This window comes from Guyanagaster necrorhizus, assembly GCF_019112545.1.
Source record: "Guyanagaster necrorhizus MCA 3950 unplaced genomic scaffold BT62scaffold_3, whole genome shotgun sequence".
NCBI classification, from domain to species: Eukaryota; Fungi; Basidiomycota; class Agaricomycetes; order Agaricales; family Physalacriaceae; genus Guyanagaster; species Guyanagaster necrorhizus.
In genome coordinates, this window is record NW_025064882.1 from 1,862,518 (window position 1) to 1,880,649 (window position 18,132).

General features: G+C 47.4%; 9 protein-coding genes across 9 annotated transcripts; 6 read left to right on the plus strand and 3 right to left on the minus strand.

The window, feature by feature from the left end:
* Positions 1–776: 776 nt before the first annotated feature.
* BT62DRAFT_916485 (uncharacterized protein) lies at positions 777–2,557 on the plus strand (the record flags this gene model as incomplete). The annotated part of the gene is made up of 8 exons (XM_043183994.1): positions 777–976; positions 1,005–1,034; positions 1,143–1,158; positions 1,209–1,256; positions 1,392–1,483; positions 1,661–1,723; positions 1,902–2,114; positions 2,197–2,557. 8 exons carry the CDS (start codon positions 777–779, stop codon positions 2,555–2,557), a joined length of 1,023 nt encoding a protein of 340 aa, XP_043044990.1.
* Positions 2,558–3,139: 582 nt separating this feature from the next.
* On the minus strand, positions 3,140–5,125 carry BT62DRAFT_427721 (uncharacterized protein). The gene is made up of 3 exons (XM_043180860.1): positions 4,668–5,125; positions 4,414–4,597; positions 3,140–4,358 (listed from the first exon to the last, which is right to left on the minus strand). The coding sequence occupies exons 1-3, from the start codon at positions 4,913–4,915 to the stop codon at positions 3,228–3,230; spliced, it is 1,563 nt and encodes a 520-aa protein (XP_043044991.1). The 5' UTR covers positions 4,916–5,125; the 3' UTR covers positions 3,140–3,227.
* BT62DRAFT_427567 (uncharacterized protein) lies at positions 5,073–5,774 on the plus strand. The gene has a single exon (XM_043180859.1). The coding sequence runs from the start codon at positions 5,231–5,233 to the stop codon at positions 5,714–5,716; it is 486 nt and encodes a 161-aa protein (XP_043044992.1). The 5' UTR covers positions 5,073–5,230; the 3' UTR covers positions 5,717–5,774.
* A 2,042-nt stretch (positions 5,775–7,816) lies between these two features.
* Positions 7,817–9,509, minus strand: BT62DRAFT_927206 (DnaJ-domain-containing protein). Its single transcript, XM_043185199.1, has 6 exons — positions 9,069–9,509; positions 8,945–9,020; positions 8,447–8,888; positions 8,283–8,387; positions 8,064–8,226; positions 7,817–8,015 (listed from the first exon to the last, which is right to left on the minus strand). Exons 1-6 carry the CDS (start codon positions 9,366–9,368, stop codon positions 7,911–7,913), a joined length of 1,191 nt encoding a protein of 396 aa, XP_043044993.1. The 5' UTR covers positions 9,369–9,509; the 3' UTR covers positions 7,817–7,910.
* Positions 9,510–10,115: 606 nt separating this feature from the next.
* Positions 10,116–11,597, minus strand: BT62DRAFT_927207 (uncharacterized protein). Its single transcript, XM_043185200.1, has 6 exons — positions 11,344–11,597; positions 10,823–11,286; positions 10,698–10,755; positions 10,536–10,637; positions 10,417–10,486; positions 10,116–10,369 (listed from the first exon to the last, which is right to left on the minus strand). Exons 2-6 carry the CDS (start codon positions 11,163–11,165, stop codon positions 10,292–10,294), a joined length of 651 nt encoding a protein of 216 aa, XP_043044994.1. The 5' UTR covers positions 11,166–11,286; positions 11,344–11,597; the 3' UTR covers positions 10,116–10,291.
* Positions 11,543–12,009, plus strand: BT62DRAFT_428194 (uncharacterized protein). Its single transcript, XM_043180862.1, has one exon. It carries the CDS (start codon positions 11,647–11,649, stop codon positions 11,878–11,880), a length of 234 nt encoding a protein of 77 aa, XP_043044995.1. The 5' UTR covers positions 11,543–11,646; the 3' UTR covers positions 11,881–12,009.
* On the plus strand, positions 11,826–13,006 carry BT62DRAFT_428169 (uncharacterized protein). The gene is made up of 6 exons (XM_043180861.1): positions 11,826–11,844; positions 11,894–12,160; positions 12,210–12,302; positions 12,379–12,516; positions 12,564–12,907; positions 12,965–13,006. The coding sequence occupies exons 2-5, from the start codon at positions 12,034–12,036 to the stop codon at positions 12,674–12,676; spliced, it is 471 nt and encodes a 156-aa protein (XP_043044996.1). The 5' UTR covers positions 11,826–11,844; positions 11,894–12,033; the 3' UTR covers positions 12,677–12,907; positions 12,965–13,006.
* Positions 12,807–14,915, plus strand: BT62DRAFT_916489 (uncharacterized protein; the record flags this gene model as incomplete). The annotated part of the gene is made up of 9 exons (XM_043183995.1): positions 12,807–12,907; positions 13,122–13,299; positions 13,367–13,395; positions 13,450–13,818; positions 13,846–14,032; positions 14,193–14,262; positions 14,314–14,609; positions 14,658–14,802; positions 14,854–14,915. 9 exons carry the CDS (start codon positions 12,807–12,809, stop codon positions 14,913–14,915), a joined length of 1,437 nt encoding a protein of 478 aa, XP_043044997.1.
* Positions 14,916–15,235: 320 nt separating this feature from the next.
* BT62DRAFT_927209 (uncharacterized protein) lies at positions 15,236–17,894 on the plus strand. Its single transcript, XM_043185201.1, has 10 exons — positions 15,236–15,785; positions 15,844–15,856; positions 15,926–16,172; positions 16,222–16,274; positions 16,336–16,364; positions 16,415–16,976; positions 17,030–17,189; positions 17,245–17,540; positions 17,591–17,747; positions 17,810–17,894. Exons 1-10 carry the CDS (start codon positions 15,694–15,696, stop codon positions 17,857–17,859), a joined length of 1,659 nt encoding a protein of 552 aa, XP_043044998.1. The 5' UTR covers positions 15,236–15,693; the 3' UTR covers positions 17,860–17,894.
* The last annotated feature ends 238 nt before the right edge of the window (positions 17,895–18,132 follow it).

Below are 18,132 nucleotides of genomic sequence, written 5' to 3' on the forward strand. Positions count from 1 at the left end.
CATTGTTTCTTGTGATTATGAAAAGTTTCGACACGGCTGTCTTTAGCCAATTTCCCTGTCGCATTCCTTAACCGACAGTTCGAGTTACTCGGTACGCTCCTGGTGAATGAGGTATACTTGCCGTTCCTACGGTAGTACCACATTATAATGTTGGAGAATATCCGTACGGACCGTATCGTTTACCCTTTTTGCCTTTCACCTGTCACTCGTTCTTACTTACCTTTTATATACATTCCCCTGTCCTTACTCGACCACTATATAAGTTTCACCATAGTTACCCGTATGCCTCAGTCGTTCCACAATCGCTGTGCCCGACTGAGGTACGTATACCTTACCAGGTGTAATATTATATTACTTACTATCCTTCGTAGCTCTTACTTATATTCTTCTGCTATTATATAAGCATTCTGAAACTGCAATACGTCCGAGTCGTCAGTCATCCTTAGCAGCAAATATTCAACTCGACCACCATAAGGTCATGTTCTCACCGTGACAACTATTCTCTCTGTCGATCAAGCCAACGTCGATACGTATCCATGAAACTTTTCGGAAGGAAGTGCAGCGACAACATCAGTTACATATGTGAAATGTGTCTTTCCCTCCGACATCACCGCCTACGTCCCGCTCCTCTAGGATGAACGTCAGTCTTGAAGTGAATTGCATACGGGCCTCCCTGACTGCACAGTGCCGTTGATTGAAAAACACGCGCTGAAGTATAAATGAGTCACAGGAATGCCAATATCCTCCAGGAAAATTGGCCACCCTCGTCTACCGATATGCGCTTCTCTCTCACTGCTCTAGTTCCCTTCGCTGGGCTCGTTGTCCCAGTTCTCTCCGGCATCGCCAAGGCTGAACACATGGGAGGCAAGCACACCACTTGGACTTGGCCCGGTAGCAGCAAGCCATGCCCCTCGGATGTCCATAATGATTGTCCTTGCCGGAAGGATGTATCATGTATGTTTGCTTCCACTGCTTGGTGCGCCTTTTGCCTCATTTTTGTACAGTCTGAATGCGGGTTCAAGTGCCCCCCCACAGTGAGTCGACACCAACTGCACCTGGGAAACAGTGTTGAGAATAAGAGCGACTGGAAAGGATGAAAAAAGGGAAAGTATAACCCCATTACCACTGGGTATGTTAACAAGGACACCTTTGAATTCGGTAAGCATATCTCTACTGCTAGTTTACGCTTACTCACTATTACAATCTAGACTGCAAGAACCTCTGCAAGACTCATGAGAAATGTAATTCTTGCCGGGGTGCGTCCAAGTCATACATACGTTGTCTGACCGTCTTACCAGTAGAGAAGGCGGAGCAGTTCATATGCGCACTCTATGGAGAGACCATCAACATTATTTAAAACCTGGGAGGCTGACTATGAATATGGCCACAAGGATCACAAAGATTACTATACTGTTCCCGGAACGCCCAGTTTTCTAGATGTGACATTTAGTAGAGTTTCATATAGGACTTTGTATATTTTACTGTATGCCATTCGCATGTGGTCCTTTTCCCTTTCATGCTTTCAAGTCTGTATAGTAAAGATAAGCCTGCCTCCGTAAAGATGTTTCTTGTGGTGATGCGTGACAACCATAGACGGACTTCACATTTGAGCAGCATACGATTTTTGTGCAGACATATAGCGTTTGACATTGAAATGCAGAGTAGATGATAATATACTACAACGCAGGATGATGGGTACGGAGATTTCTACCGCTATCCGCTGGTCCGCCTCTTCTACCGTCTCACAGGTCCTTTACATGACGCAGCCTTCTTAGCGTCACACCCAAATACCCCCTCTGGATTGATAATCCATATCCGGTCCTCCTGGGAAGACTAACGCCACATATGCTTGAGAAAGGGCCGACGCTTCTTCGTATATTGCCATTGACGTGAACTTGTAGGCATCATCTCAATGACAAGAGTGCCTCCGAGCTGCCCAACGGTGATGACGCACGGCTCCTCCATCACGATGGCATTCTCGTTGAAGCAGTCAAAGATTTCGGACGCAAAAGCCACATTGGTCTCATCAAGGACGATGGTTTCCTCGCCATTGCCTCATTCTTCAAGCATTGCACGGATGGCATCAAGAAGCGCGGATTCGTTGAGTACCTTTTGTCCGTCGTTCTTAGCATGGCTGTTTGATCGTGTCATGTGCATGATCTATCCATCGCGATAGGGCAAGTAGCGTTTAGACAGGCAACCGGAAACCGAAGACTGCTTCATCGAGCGAATCGTAAGATCAATGAGAGAAACGGAAGGGACTAAGACTCCGACACGAGAAGATCATATTCTCCGCACATACATCTGCGTTTACCCCAGTGTGCAGGACATGTTTATCATTGAAGCCCAGTCTTTCCCAGAGCCGTTGCACGAACTGGTTGCCTTATGGTCCTGTGATAACGTACGGGAGGTCGCTGCCAATAAGAAGACGTGCCCCCTGAGTGACGATGTGGGTCAGACGGCCCAGATGGTGCTGCTGTGCTGGAAGGAATACGAGTTAGGGGAGAAGGTCATCATTGCATTTGGGTACATAATACGGCGAAAGATACTACAGTGAGACCGAAGGGTAAACGCGAAGGTTGCTTCGGCCAAACCGGCTGTCAAGGAATGGGCAAAGAACAGGAGCGTATCCGAAGCCGGAAAGAGGGCTCTCCCAGAGGAAATGAACATCATGATCAGCCAGGTATCTCTCATTTCCCTGAGTGGCGTTTCCATGTTGCCTCTGCGATCACCGGTAAGAAATTATTGGCGGAAGATGCATTTATACTAGACAACCCCGCCTGGGTATACATGTTGATCAACTGCGAAAATTTGCCACGACACATTAATCACATTTGGGTGAACCAAGCTCAGCATACTCACTGAAAGCAACAAGTCTTCCCTGGATGGGAAAACTAATGTTTTCCCACCAACCCACCAACCGACTGCCGGGGCATCAAAGAATGCTATTTTGCGGATCTCCAACCAAGCAGTGGGGAATCTGGCGGACATAGCCAGCGGTTTTTTGGAGACATACACAACTGTCAGTAGGACCCATTGAGATATTACCATCGACGATGGAGAGTGTGAGATGATGGGTGATGCATGCCGAAAATATAGTAAGTGATACTGTATGGAGAAGCCTATAGAGCTAGGTACATACGGCCGCCAGGCAGAATGAGACTTTCAGATACTGCTGTAGCATAGGACCATTAGGGCATTATGAAGATGAAGGGTAATAACATCCTTCATACAGTTGTTTGCTTCGCTTTCTCTCTAGTAAGGCGTCCCTTTCCCCGTGCCATCTCAACTTCGCCCCACATGGCTTCTGATTCGCTGAAAACCAGCAGTTCTTCATCATATTCCTGGAAGAATCTCGAGATCTCTAGATCAAATGTCTCGTTGCCGAGACTCCGGATGGCATTCCGTACGCCAGCAAAAAAGGCATCGAGAACAGCGAGATTATGAAGAACCAATAACGAGTGTGCCGACATCTCATGTGTATGCAGCAGGTGATGTAAATATGCTCGTGTGAACGGTTGTCCAACCTCACCGCCATTTGGTGCACTCTCATCTAATGAGGAGTGGCTTATCCGTGTATGCGGGGATAGAGGTGAACAGGCCCCGCACATACAGACAGGCACATCACCGTTGCGAGTCGCTTCTCCGATAAAACAGTTTGCTAATGGAGCGAAGTCTTCTGCATATGATGGATCGAAAAGATTATGACCAAGGTCCTGTTTCCCATTCGACCGCCGCCGAGTTCCCCAATTACCTACAGGGAAGCTAAAATCCAACGCTATTCCGATATCAGCGGCCCTCTGAGCCCACTGAGCATCGAAAAGATCTACCCCAATTTGCTGAATTAAGGTCAACATCTCATGAGGTGACTTCGAAGAGTTCACGAGACGAATTTTATGGGTCGGTAGAGGGAACAGTGATGAGCGTAGTAAGGGAACGATGTCGGATGTTTTGATGCCAGGATCTGTCGTAACAGGAGATGTATCGATATTAATGACTCCGGACAAGGCCAGGCGAAGTGGGACCAGGTCCAATTGGTACCCTGTGACGCCTTCATCCAGTGACTTCAGTGGCTTGACCATGTCCGCATCCTTGCCATGCAGGGTCTCGAGAAGACTCTCAGAAAAAGCCGTTCGCGCCGCGATGCTGGCTCCACCTGCGAGATGGACAAATACATTGAACGGATGTGAACCCTCGATGGGTTGAAGGAAGTGAGTTAACCAAGTGAATGACCGCTCAATGCTTTTGGTTAGTCGTTTCTGAGAATACGGTGATGGATTGAAAGGGGTATCAGACAGAGGGACGACGATATCAGGTTTGCAGGCGAGGGCATATGATCGCCACTCGTCTGGTGAAACCTACAGCATCAAAACATAAGCTCGTGCAGGCCAGACGGTATTGTAGGGTGCGCACCTTACGAACGCCACGGATGGTATTGGCTGAGACGAAGGCATTTCCGTTCGAAGGCACCTCTCGTCCATCGTGAGGATCTCGAAGGGACATCGAGACTACACATTTGTCAGAAGGATATCCAAGAAAACGATGAAGAGGGTCCTGTCCGGTCTGCAGTGTCGGGACGGGAGGTTTATGCTCTAGACTACGATGAAGATGCGAGGTTCAGATGAGAACCACGGCAGCTCACCATTGATAACAACCGATAAACTCACAAAGTCTCAAATGGAACGTGTACCCAGCGCACACTTGAACATTGCTTGTATTGTTCTCTGGAAAGATGAGGTACCACGCCGCGCGATGTATTAACAATGACTCCAGGGGTGTCGATATCGATGTTACCGTCGCCGTTTCGCGTCAACGAGAGAGTTCCTACGCGAGGAGAAAATAAGGATTTCGATATGCTTGCCTGCGCAATGGTGAAGGATAAGGAGCATGACTGTCTCGATGTCGACATCGGCATCAGTGTTGAACCTTGCTAGGTTTCTCCGAGCTTTGACAAACATCACCAATTCAAAGTAAGTACTGTTACATAGGTATACGCGACTTTCTTGATAATCATGTCTAACTGGCAAAATCACTGTCCAACCGAGTAATAAGCGTCAAAATAATGTTTATCTGCTCGACCGCGACTGGTATCGACAACTTGCTCCACCCACCATCCACCATTGCTGCCCACAAATAGTCTGGTTGTGGTATAATTCTGTCATGAAAAGGAAATTCAGATACGACGACGTCGAAGGGTTGGAAATCCTTACCCGAGTGTTGGGAGACGGGAATGGCCCATTGTACTGCTCCCGCCAGCTCCGTACCTTGGAATGTTACATCAACAAAGGTGGGCCCAAATGAGGGACATGAACGCGTACCATCTGGACCTGACACCATTGACACTTTGGGGATAAAGAAGAGCCATTCGTATATCTTGATCAGACCCGTTAAAGGAATGCAGATACGAATGACGCAGCAATGTACTCCGAGACGAGCTATTTCTAAGAGAAGGTGGCGGAAAAGTGAGGTGGGCGAAGACGGCAATAACAATAGTACTCACGCCATGGTCCACATAGGCTCAATCTTTCCTGTCGCTCTGTATTCTGGAGCTCCGTTGCTAAAATCGTCTTTCCATTCAGACGCTCCAAAATGTTCACAAACGACTGCGGCTACAGCATTTGCCAGTAGTTCAGGACGCTCTGTCATCCAAAGTGTTTCACTCAGATGTCCACCGGACATGTGTCCCGTCGTAATAACGAAACTAAATCGCCAATAAAATCAAACACACTATGAGATGAAGGGAAGAGAGCATACTCGATATTGATTCTCGGCCGGTGACGGGAAAAATATTCCGCCATTGTAAGAAGTAGGATGGGACCTGATATCTCATTGTTTAGGAAAGTGTAGGGAAAACCAAACGTAACCTACCATTTTCTTCGATGATTGAAGGTCCGTCACCTGTTCTCTACCCATTAGATTGAATACTTGACTCGGCCGAAAACACTTACTATGAGTATATACAATAATGGTTTCATTACCTCCCGCAGTGCCCGCCAAGTGCCCAATAACCGTTTGAGTCGACGCGTTATAACTTGGCGCGTCTAAGACGACAGTCGCCGTGTCCACTTCGTCATCTTTGATTAGCTGGCGTATTGTCTCGCCGGTGGAATTTCCAACGTATAGAGCAGGAACCTCGTTTGGAACGTATTGATCGTCGGAGCCGTCGTTTGGTAGGAACTGCAAGGCCGCATTGTCGTCTGAAGTATGGACCCAAGATGCCACAACAGCAGATACACCGCGAGCCTTCATCTCCGTCCAGTTCAAGGTTTTGGCTGATTGCCAATGTGGATTGGTCAGATTTCCAAGCTGTTAGACGTCTATTAGTTGAGAAAAGTGTGATAAAGTTGAATGCACCTCTGGAATGTCGTCGGGGTCAACACTAGAACTAAGTTTACGGAAGGAAAAGCTTCAGAAAACATCTAATTAATATTTTTAGACATCTTACCCAAGTAATCTATAGCCTGGTAACGAATAGTTCCTTGTCGGACTTGGGTTGTCGAAAAACAGGACAGTTCCAGGAGCCTCTGACCGAACCTGAGTCAGGTTGAGCGTGCTTTCATCGGCGGTCTCGTCGGAATGAAGACCAAATGTTCCTCCGTCAGCCATTGGTGCTGTAACTCCCTCCAATCCACTGTTGCCACTGTACGGCCAGAATCCCGTAGTCGGTAGCACGGTGGATGTACCATTACGAAGGTTCAGTGTGAGAGACCACCATCGTGCATCCCATCTGCATAACGAGGCGACAGTGAGAACAGTGTGAGTGCAGAATAATTCTATTCACCTATTGATAGTATAATTCAGCATGTCGACTGTCAGACCCGCAATTCGCATCGATGTCGCAACAGACTCCGTTAAGGTGTTCTGGTTGTCGTTACCCGCTTCATGATAGGTCCACGTCAGAAAGGCAAGTAAGAGAATGAGTTCAACATACTCCATCGTGGCCCTCTGAGATTGGTTTGATACAACCTATCGCTGAGTAACTGTCGAAGTCGCTGATCGAGCTCTGGAGTACAGACCCCAGTCCAGGATGATGAAAGCAGCAGGAGAGCGGTCCAGAGGAGCATTTTTGCAGTGAAGGGACACACGCATCGGATCCCATATGGTTTCTACTTATACTGTAGAGGATCAGCGGCGTAAAGAGATAAGAATAGAAGGCGCAAGCGCACATCAGGGTCAGAAGCAAAAAGGTCTTGTCGCTATTTGGCGGAAATCATTATGACAGTCCACTCCAAGGTGGCAATAACGTTACCCAGTTTGGTGACACCTCATGTGCGAGGTCAACCTAATGCCTGTGACGATGTGAGAGAAAGCGAAGGCATCTTATCCCTAAATAATATTTGAGGGATGCGTAGCGTCATCGAGAAGAAAAGCCAAAAGTAGCACGTCTTCGAGTGGATCAAAGCTTCTAGCATGCATGCTCTTCCGATCTACGACGCTCGGGGGTAGCAGCCATGAAAGCGAAGATGCATATTGGTTCTTTGTATCTCTTGCGGTTCATTGACACCTTTAACGTTCTCTTGGGGAGGGGGGAGATAAGTAGGTTAAAGAATTCATTTAGGGTGAAAAGATGAAGTTTCGACAGTCTAAATGGATCATTAAGTCATAGGAAATAAGAGTGAGCGCTTACGTTGGTGGCAGACCTTGAAAGGATGGCCGGAGGTTCAAACAAGTCAAGTTATCGTAGGTAGTCTCACCAATCTACGTGATCCACGATCAACGAAGCATGAGGCGAGCACTGATTAATTCCGTCTCTAGAACATCAGTTGTCGCAAAACTACTACACGTGGACAAGCCCGAACCCATACATGTATAGGTACTCTACAGGATATATTGAGAATTTTTGCTGGTCATAGATTTCCCGGGCTTATTACATACATCATCATCCCCAGGAGCATGGAGCATGTGTGAGCCTAAGCTGCACCAGCCTCGGCTTCTGCAGCTCTTTGCAGTCTCCTGGCCTTCTTGGCAGCGTTGGCAGCAGCAGCCTTTTGCTTCTTTGCTTCAGCCCTAGCGACCTGGTGGGCAGATTAATACGGTAAGGACGGAACATAGCAAAGGCATACCTTCTCCTCCTCCTCCTTCTTTTTCTTTTCCGCCTCTTGTTCGGCCTTACTCTTCCCTCCTTTAGGTGTGTTCACTCCTGAGGCGGGGGCGGATTTTGCGGCTTTCTTCAACTCCTTTGCTTCTTTCTCTTCTTGCTTGATGCGCTTGATACGGGGATCCAAGCTGCGACCAGAGAAACATTTAGAAAGTTGTGTACTGTTATGGTTGAAGCCGCCTACCTCAGAGTATGATCAACTATTTTTCTCACACGCGCAATGTCCTCTTTCTTGCGCCTGGCACGCTCGCTCTTGTTCTTCTTTTCGGTATAGCGTTTATCATCACGGCTACAGAAAAAGAAACGATCGTCAATCAAAGTCCTGAGGATGAAAAGGGTATTATGAACCTGTCACTTCCTTCATTGACCTCCTTGTCATACCACTCGAAACTCCGCCAGCTATCAAAGTTGTACCAGAAATCGTAGAAGCCTTCAACATGTTGCTTGCTGGCATCGATGCTGCCAAGCATTGGTACAGGTTGTTTCTTCGAAAACCTGGCCTCCCGCTCGAAAATGGGCGTGAAAGCTTGTATGAAATCTAGCTTGTCCGACTTGATGGACTGTGCCGTAGGAAGATCATCTTCCAATTCCTCCAGCAGCTGTGGATCTGCGGAATCGAATTGTCTACGTTTCTCAGGGTTAGTGAGTACCTCGTGGGCTTTTTGGATGCATTTGAAAAAGGCGTCATCGTTGGTGTTGAGATTGATTCCGGAGAGGAGAGGGGTGGCACTCGGCGGAGTCGACGTCGTAACTTTCTTGTCAGGATGATGTTTCAAGACCTTCTTTCGGTCTGTTTGCAAAACTGTCATTGCAGAAGACAAAAAATAAAATAGAAGGGAAACATACGGGCAACCTTGATTTGCTCGGGCGTAGATTTGTACCTAAGATGAGACAGACCCAGCACGGCATAGTGGTCTTGTTTCTGTCAACGTGATTAGAGATGAGGAAGATGTGCAGGGCGACCATATACCTTCCACTCCTTGGGATCTAGCGCCAAGAGCACCTCGGTTTCCTGTTCATCACCGACACCCAGATCGTCTTCACTATTTGAAGACGCGCCCTTGAGCTCCTCGAGTCGTTGGCGTTCCTTCTCATTGTGGAAGTCGTGCTTCAAGAAGGAACCCTGATGATGGATGGTTAATCGAAGATGTTCGATAAATGCGGGGCCTGCGGGCAAAAGCCGTCGTTTTTTGAAGGACGAGAGTTGCGACACTGCAGCGTCGGGAGCTTTGTAAGCCTTCGGTAACGGATTCGTCTGTACCGTTGCCATCGTTGAACTCGATGCGCAAAAGAAAAAAAAAGAATATAGGGTGGAGTACGTAATCAGAACATGGTTGAGTCGGAGATTGAAAGACCATCGGGATTCCCGCCGTACTTGTTGCGGGCGGGAGCTAGTTGGATGGATTTGAAACGCGATGACTGCAGCTCATTAGTTAACTCTGACAAACCGCCCCTCAAGTCCCTGAGGCGTGAACGCTCGTTGCCAGCGGCGTTCACTTTGAATTTCATCCATTCCATCTATGTATAATCTATGTTCAGTATGTAACTTGACGCAATCTCCATGGAATAAATGCTGTGAATAGTTTGATGGAAGACTGTCCGAGGCCTCTCCGATACTGGGATTCGGAATCCCTGGATCAAACCGACCCTAGACCTCAGTGAGGGTTGAGCATCAGCATTCACTTGACCGGTGATTATGGAATGTGGCTGAAACGGAGGGCTAGATTCTGGAGGCACTTGCTATTCCTTTTGAATAGTCTTGGTCCATAGAGAAAGCTCAAGTAGTAGATACTACATAGTAGTTAAACCCCCAGTCATATTATATAGCGTTATTCATCATGCCTTGTCCACAGGCGTCATCAACGCCACACAACCTGTACAGAGCGACCATCGGATCGAAAGTGATGGTTCCGGTGAATGACCAAAGTCCGCGCATATGCGCCAATATAAAACAGGGCGAGTGAGATAGACGAACAGATGACCCTACATCCTGATTTTGAGAAGATGAAAAGTCAAAACCCTCGGTGTTCCAACGCCACGGAAAATAAAGATTTGTATGTGTCTAATGATACAACGATGCTTTGATATGAAACAAAATCCTGAAAAAGGAGCATAGGCAAGATATAAACAAAAAAGTGCATGGATGGTGGGTATACGATGCGCAAGAAAAAAAGAAAAAAAGAAAATTTGGGATCACAGCTTGGACATGTTTGGCTGCATTTTATTCAGGAAAGCTGAAGCGATAATCCTTCCGGTGTCTTTGTTGATAATCTGAAGATGATTTAATTACCAAGGAAAAGGGACAGACGTCAACGTACCTCACACCGGGACGTCATAACCCTTCCACCTAATGATACCGAAGTACTTATGATGCGAATGCGAGCGCCCCTGACGACGCGGTCAGAACGAGTTGAAAAACCTTGAAACACGGACTCACAAGGATGCGGGGGAATGGAAGAGGACGTTCATGCCTTGTGTCACGCCAACGCCATTGACACCTTGCACTAAGCCGAGGACGACTAGCGGAGTGCTGCAGCAACTAAACGGTACGGTCGCGTCAGAACTAGGGCCATCCTCCCAGAGATAGAGAGGCCCTTACTTGTCTATGAGATACGTTATGCAGCCACCATGTAGCATGCCAGCACCGTTCAGCATATCTGTGAACAAATAGCAGACATTTAGATAAAAGCTTTATAAGAATGTGCTGAGAGGAAACGAACGCACGTTTACTGACGACGACTTCTGCGATTGTGGTGGCTTCAAGCCGACCGTGGTGTTCCAACCGTCTGTCGACGTTGATATCGACAAATTTGACATCTTTGCCGGCCTGATAACCGAAACAATCTTCATCTCCAACACCATATGAAAAGTATGTGTTGTAGTTGAGCCGTTTGATATCGTCACCGACGTTTCCTGTCGTTGCAGAGACATCGCCGTGATCAGGCAACGAGGCGGGATCCACCCAAGCGGAGGTCTCTGGGGTTATCCTCGACGACCGAGAAGAGGGAACGGAAACTGGTGTTTCGGTTGCTGTCGAAGCGGAGGTGTGCAGTCTAGCAGCAGACATAGCGAAGAAAGTCAAAGAAAACAGAGGGGCTCGACAGGAAATATGATGGAATGTGGGACCAGGCTTTATATCGAGACAGAAGTATGGAAGCCACACGTGCCTGGACCGTTTTGGTGAAGGTCTGCACAAGATTCAGAGGTTATCCACGGTTCTCCGCGCGACTAAACAAGTAACTTGCCGGGAATGGATACCTTCCCTATAGCCGATGGTTTTTCTGCGGATCCCTACAAGAGATAACAACGGAGGAAAGCCGAACAGCAGGCACGATGCCATTCTTCCCCCTCCCCCCCAAGAGCGGATGTCTGGGCCCCAGAGTACAGATACCAGAGTAACCTATCAGCCGGACACGGATGATCTCTTTGGGATACAGGGCTGAATGTGTTGTGAAGGGTCATCAAGCAGTTTCGGTGTCGAGCTCCCTCAGCGAATCAGTGCTCATCCAGGTGAACATAGTTGATGCTGATTGGCTATATAGTATGTAATGGTCCACTATTACGTCCAGGCCGTCCGAAATTTTGCTGAGGCGCTTGCGATGATGGCAGCATTGATAGACTGTTACAATTCAAAGTGTAGTGTGGCGACCTCCGCTCTTCCGACGACGAGGACGGAACAGCTTATTTTCCTCAATTTTCTCGCATGGCGGCCTCTGTATCATGCTGTATGCTCCGTGTGTATGTTGGTATGTTCATCAATCATCTGTTCTGATTCCTGGTGACTTGAGAACGCAGCCCGGTCGTATTTTCGGATTGAATACCAATGAGCCCTGTTCTTCGCATCAGAAGACCGTGCGACTGCATCCTCCGGTGTAGCATGGAAAAGACGTACCTTCATTATCTCCAACGTCATCTGCCTTGATGCTTCAATTAAGATGTACTCTTCCATCTTCGAAGCTACGTTTTACCATATGTCTCATACGACCGTGACACTTGAAACGGCATCTTCGGGAATTCCCAAGGAGACCCCCTCCAATCTCGATGCTCTCCTGCTCGAAGACAGTCAGCATATCTTACAGTTCATTACATGAGATGCTAAGAAGCAGTTTAGCCATCGCTACCACTGAGCTTGTTATGCCCAGTAACTCATTGACGGACGGGCTCACTATCCGTCAGCGGAAAGGAAGTCTAGACTCTAGAGCCAGTAAGCGATTTCCCGCAGCACTACCTGATCACCGATGCGCTATCCGACTACCGTGAATATGGTGACCATGCATAAGCTTCACGCTGGGTGGATGCCCTATATTCGTTGCCGAACAGGTTTTGTCGCACTGTTCGGGGGATAATCGTTGCATTAGAATTTGTCAGAGAATGCTGGCTTAGGCATCGAAACCAACGTCCTATGTTGTCGGATAGTGGTATGACTCAATTTATATACACGTCTGCACTCTGACTGTACAACCAGGGGGATGCTCGGCATTCCTGACGCGTAGCCTGAAACCACCTGTTTGCGCTGAAAAATCTGACTCGACCGTCGCTTCCGGGACCCAAATGACGTCACTAATCCAATGCAGATGAGTCCACCTTTCTTGACGCGTCTTCTACCGAACGACTACGCAAGCTACTCCGTCGGTCTCGAGTAGTATAAAGGGTAGAAACTCAGGATATCATCTTCAATCACTATTCAACATTTACTCTCTAACTTCAAATGTCTACTTCTCGCGAAACGGCCTCATCCACCTGTGGCAGCTCCTCGTCGTCGCGGTCCTCCACCCATTTACATAAAGGCAGCGCATGCTTGAACTGCAGGTAGGGAACACATCATCGCCACATGCAGATTCTGTAAATTGATTCTACGTTTTCAAGGCGTCGCAAAATAGTGAAATAATACTGTGCTCTCATCTTGTCATACATGTGCTGACCATTCTTTTCCCCTTGTCGCTCAGAAATGCGACGGTCAGAGGCCTATTTGTGGGCCCTGCCTTGCATCATCAGGATTTAGTGACTGTGAATACTCAGATAGGGGAGCAACCAGAGCTCAAGCTCTTGAAGAACAGATATCTGTCCTTCAAAGTCGAATTCAAGATTTGGAACATCCAGGTCACTCAGAGCCTTCACTCCCTCTTAGCGACCCTTACCATCGACATCGTCCAGCAGAGTTTGCGTCGACCACGGTAATATCACAGCCTCTCCAAGATATCGTAAGTGCAGGATCCTCATTTTATTGCCTTGAAGCCTGGCTGACCTGGACACGCTCTGTTGTTTCAGGACTTCCCCATCGAGTATCGTGAAAGAATGTAAGCATAGCCATTCCGTGTTTCCGCAGGCCTCTGGCTGATATACATCTCTAGTTTGCAACGTTTCGTACAGCAAAGCAGCGAGGTCGGGTTCTTCCTGGACATTTCCCGTTTTGTAGAGTCTCTTTCCGGTGTCAGTAGAGCACAGCCGTCCCCAGCACTTCTCAGCGCAGTGTATCTTTGGGGTGTTCACCTCTCCCCAATTAGCGAGCTTTCTGCATACGAACCCATTACTCTCCAGCGTGCCATAGAAGCCGCCGCCCAAGGCCTCTCTGTCCGCCATCCGCAAATCATTGTACATTGCATCCAAGCCGAAGTTCTTATTGCAAATTACTTTTTCCGCAATGGCAGAGTACTAGAAGGGAAATACCATACAACCACCGCTGTGTCTCTCGTTCTTAGTGCACGACTCCATAGAATTCGGTCAGCTGAGCCAACATCGGCTGATAGCTTATACATAGGCGCTGAAGCTATGCTTCTGCCGCCCGTGGATCTGGTCGAGGAAGGCGAAAGAATAAACGCGTTTTGGACTGTACTCATTCTCAACAACTGCTGGTCTGCAGCTGATGGCTCCCCTTCCAATATATCGTACTCGAACCCAGATGCGAATGTTGACCTTCCATGGCCGTTAGACATGGTTAGTTATCATCAGGTTCGTCTGGTTGTTATCAATACTTGTAGCCGTGTGTATTCATGAGCTTCCTTCTGTCAGGTCAATCGTCCGCCACAATATCGAACTAGTCATACCATTCAAAGGTTTCTCGCTCACGATACTGATGATTGTCATTCTCTTATAGCTCTCCACGCGAAAGCGTCCATTCTTTATGAGCAGGCTTCCCGTGTGGGAGTCAGATTCAGGCCTGGCAAGTCATTCTATATTCTACTATGTTTCAATTTCTCATTGATTTCCGGCGCTAGGCATGCAGCAGCAAGAGGCCGCGCGTTTCTTCGCAACTTTCTCGACTCTTGAAAGAGTCATTCAAAGATTTTTGGAAGAACTGCCGTCGCCAATGACCATGGCAGCCCAGTCAAGTCCGGGGGCTACAATTGTTATTCATACCCTCGCACAGATGTCTATGATACAGCTTCATGCACCCTTTCTTGCCAGGAATCCTTCCTCTCATGGACGCACCGTGGAAGGATTCCGTGCCATCGTTAAAATCATTCAGAGCGTCGACATATCCAGGAGCTTGTTTCTGGATCCTATAGTTGGAGTACGTCCATTCTGCTGTGACGTTCAATATTCTTTAATGATTGCTTAGGTCTTGTGGGCAACCATTTGCAAACTATTGATGCAAGAAATTTCCAGCGGTCAAGGCGCTTCCGTAGCTGGAAATGAACCTTTGCAGTTGCTTAATAACGTCATGGGTGCGATATCCACAGGGGCTAGTCACTGGCCTCTCTTAGGTTCGTCTTTGCTTCCTGTCATTTCCTTCGTGTTATAAACGATGTCTATAGAAGCTCAGCTGACTGATGTTCGTCGCATGTATACCGCTACAAGGCGGACATCTGGGCACTAGTGATCACGGACTCATGGACTCATCTCGGAGGGAGTCATACGTTTATCATTCTGCTTCTTGAATGTTGATTAATTGTTGAAGATAATAGAGAGCATGGGTTTCGTACCTTTATATATCCACCGCACTTAGTCAGTCAATAGTCCGTTCCTCGACATTTCCCGATTTTCTCCAACTACTGTATGCAACTTCTGCCGTGGGCCTGTGCAAAGGAGCGTTTGCCGGTTTGTTCCAAAACGAGGAGAAATTTTTGCCTTGCCGATCCAGATCCCACGATTACCTTTGATCCGATCTATTCCGCACAATCCGAATGGCTTCCCAACGGACCCTTGAGCGGACCATCTTACTACCACCCTACGCGCCTCACCATCTTATGCGCCTCACCGTTTGAAGGTAACCTGTTGCTAACTGTCGACAAAGCTCTGTATCTAACCGAGCCTTGGAACTTGAGTATTCGATGGAATGCTCTGTGGGAAAAGAACTACCACTGACGTGTTCTAACTGTATTGAACTTTCCTCGTCAATATGGCAGTTTTTGCAAGGAACTGGAGTCAGTACGTCGTCGTCAAATTACTTCCGGTACGGCGTTTTCCCGAAACTTCCATACGCCATTTTCCGTGGTCGCGTTCAAGTACTCGCGCTACCGTGGCTGTCGGATTGAGAAAAGACATGTAACTCGCCTGACAAACTCCTCGAGTCATTGCTATACGCATATATATATGCCTCACTCTCAAGAACTGCCCTCAACTTGTTCCCCGTTCCCAACCAATCTCTAGTGGATATGTCCTCTTCGCTTCACCATAGAAGCACCTCGTCTGTTTCCTCTGGGACCTCGCATCCCCTGCATAGAGGTAGCGCATGCCTAAACTGCCGGTACGACGTTCAGTTGCGAGAAATCCTAAGCTTTAGGTCTGACAAAGCAACTTATTAGGCGCAGAAAAGTGGTAGGTGTCCTAAAACGCCGACATGCCAGTCGGAAAACCCTCGGAACTGAACTTTTGCGTATGCTTTAGAAATGCGACGGTGCAAGACCCATATGTGGGACGTGCGCGTCTGTTCCTTCGTTACAGGACTGCGAGTATAGCGACTCTGGAACCACTCGGACACAACTACTCGAAGAACAGATCGCTATTTTTGAATCTCGAATTCGCGAGCTCGAAGCGTCCCCTGCGAATTCGAATGCGGCGATCAGACTTTCTCAGCCATATTCAATAGCTGAGAGCTCGATAGCGGGTTCCCAACCTCAAGCTTCAAGCTCTGGTACGTCGCCGTTCCATTCATGCAGGCGTATTCTCATGTCCCGCTCTAGTATCGAGTTTTCCGCCCAATCCTGCACCTCATGACTTACAGGCTATACCGGAGGTATGTCAAACAATAAGAGTGTCTAGATCTCAAGAAACGTGATATCACTATTAAATCGTAGAGGCTTCCAGTTCAACTCCATCAAACAATGTGAGTTTCTATCTCCTTCCTCATACATAATCATTTCACGCTTTTGACAGTGTTGGGTCTTTTTTGCGATGCTGCACGGAGATTGGATTTTTTCTCAACGTGGGCCGCTTCACCAACACGATTATGAATGCTGATGAATTTGGATGGGAACGGCCGTCTCTTGCTCTGCTCCAGGCAGTGTATCTGTGGGGGGTTCATCTATCCGCCTCCCCGGAAATATCAGCGTTCGAGCCGTATTTCTTGTCTACGGCAGTGCGACATACTTCAGAAGCTCTGTCGACCACCCATACGCATAAGATCATCCATCGTATTCAGGCAGAAGCTCTTCTCGCACAATATTTCTTCCTGAATGCAAGGATGCTCGAAGGGAAGTACCATACCAGTGCCGCAGTTTCTCTCCTTTTTGGTGCAGGATTCCACAAAATTCGCTCTACTGAAGGAGGCAGTACCTCAAACCTCCCTCCTCTTACTGATCTTGTCGAGGAAGGAGAGAGAATTAACGGATTCTGGACTGTGTTGATACTAAATAACTGCTGGACTACTTTAGAGTCGAATATTGTATATGAATCGATTGATACACCTTGGCCTCTGGAAATGCAGTCCTATTCGCAGGTGTGTCCCTGGTCGTTCTTAGTAACAGACTACTTACTCTTACTTTTCTTAAGATATACTGGTCCCCGGAATTTAGAACGAGCCAAACCGTCTGGAAGTTTTTGTCCCGTGCGGTTCTTGACGGCGATGAAGGGACCTCTATGATTGCATCATACGCCAAAGCCAGTATTCTGTACGAAAGGTCGTCGACAATCAGTCGCCATTTCGAGCCTAGTTTGTCTTTCTTACATGCTCCTTCAAGGTACATTTACAATTGATCTACTAACAGACATGCCTCAATCATCGGCACGACAATTCTTTGGTTCTTTTTCTGCTCAGGACGCTTTAGTCCAGAGGTTTTTGCAAGAGTTGCCATCAATACCAGAAATGATAGCAGCTACCTCGCATGAGACGACACTCCTCATCTACACTCTCGCACATTCCTCCGTGATTCAGCTGCATCGACCGTTCATTGCGATTAACCCAGCATCCAGGGGACGTACCATTTCTGCTGTTCGTTCCATCGTTCACATTCTTGATACTATCAATGTTACAGAAGTTGTATCACTTAATGCATTCTTGGCGGTGAGTCCAAGGGGGTTTCTTGCATGTGCCATTGCTGATATTCTTCTTAGGTTCTCTGGACTCAAGTATGTCAGTTTCTTATCCAAGAAATATCGGATGGTCACGACGATAGCATTGATTCGTCGGGAGCACCAAGTGAGCCCGTCCAGCTGCTTAAATCACTGATGACTACGATGTCTAGTGCCGTACAACGAGGGAAAATATTCGGTGAGACGTTCGTGATGCAAATATTAATGTCCTAGGTGTCCTAATATCCTTATCAATCACAGAATCACAGATGGCCGTGATTAGAGAACGTTATGCCCAAGCGTTTACCTAGACGAATACCTTCGGTATTAGACCATGCCATACAGCTTGTTTAATTTTACATATTTTATATACAATACTGTACTAGCTTGAATAATCTTAGACTTGTCCTAATAATTCGTTTTTGCTTGAGAGGGTTGTGGAAGCATTCAAACCGTAATTAGAGCTTTATTCCTAGATTTTGTCGCGACTCTTCAAGTTGACGACAAGCTGTATGAAATTCCTCATACTAAATACTAGCTGATAAGACACAGTACCGTGTCATGTTGCAGGCAATAACAACTAT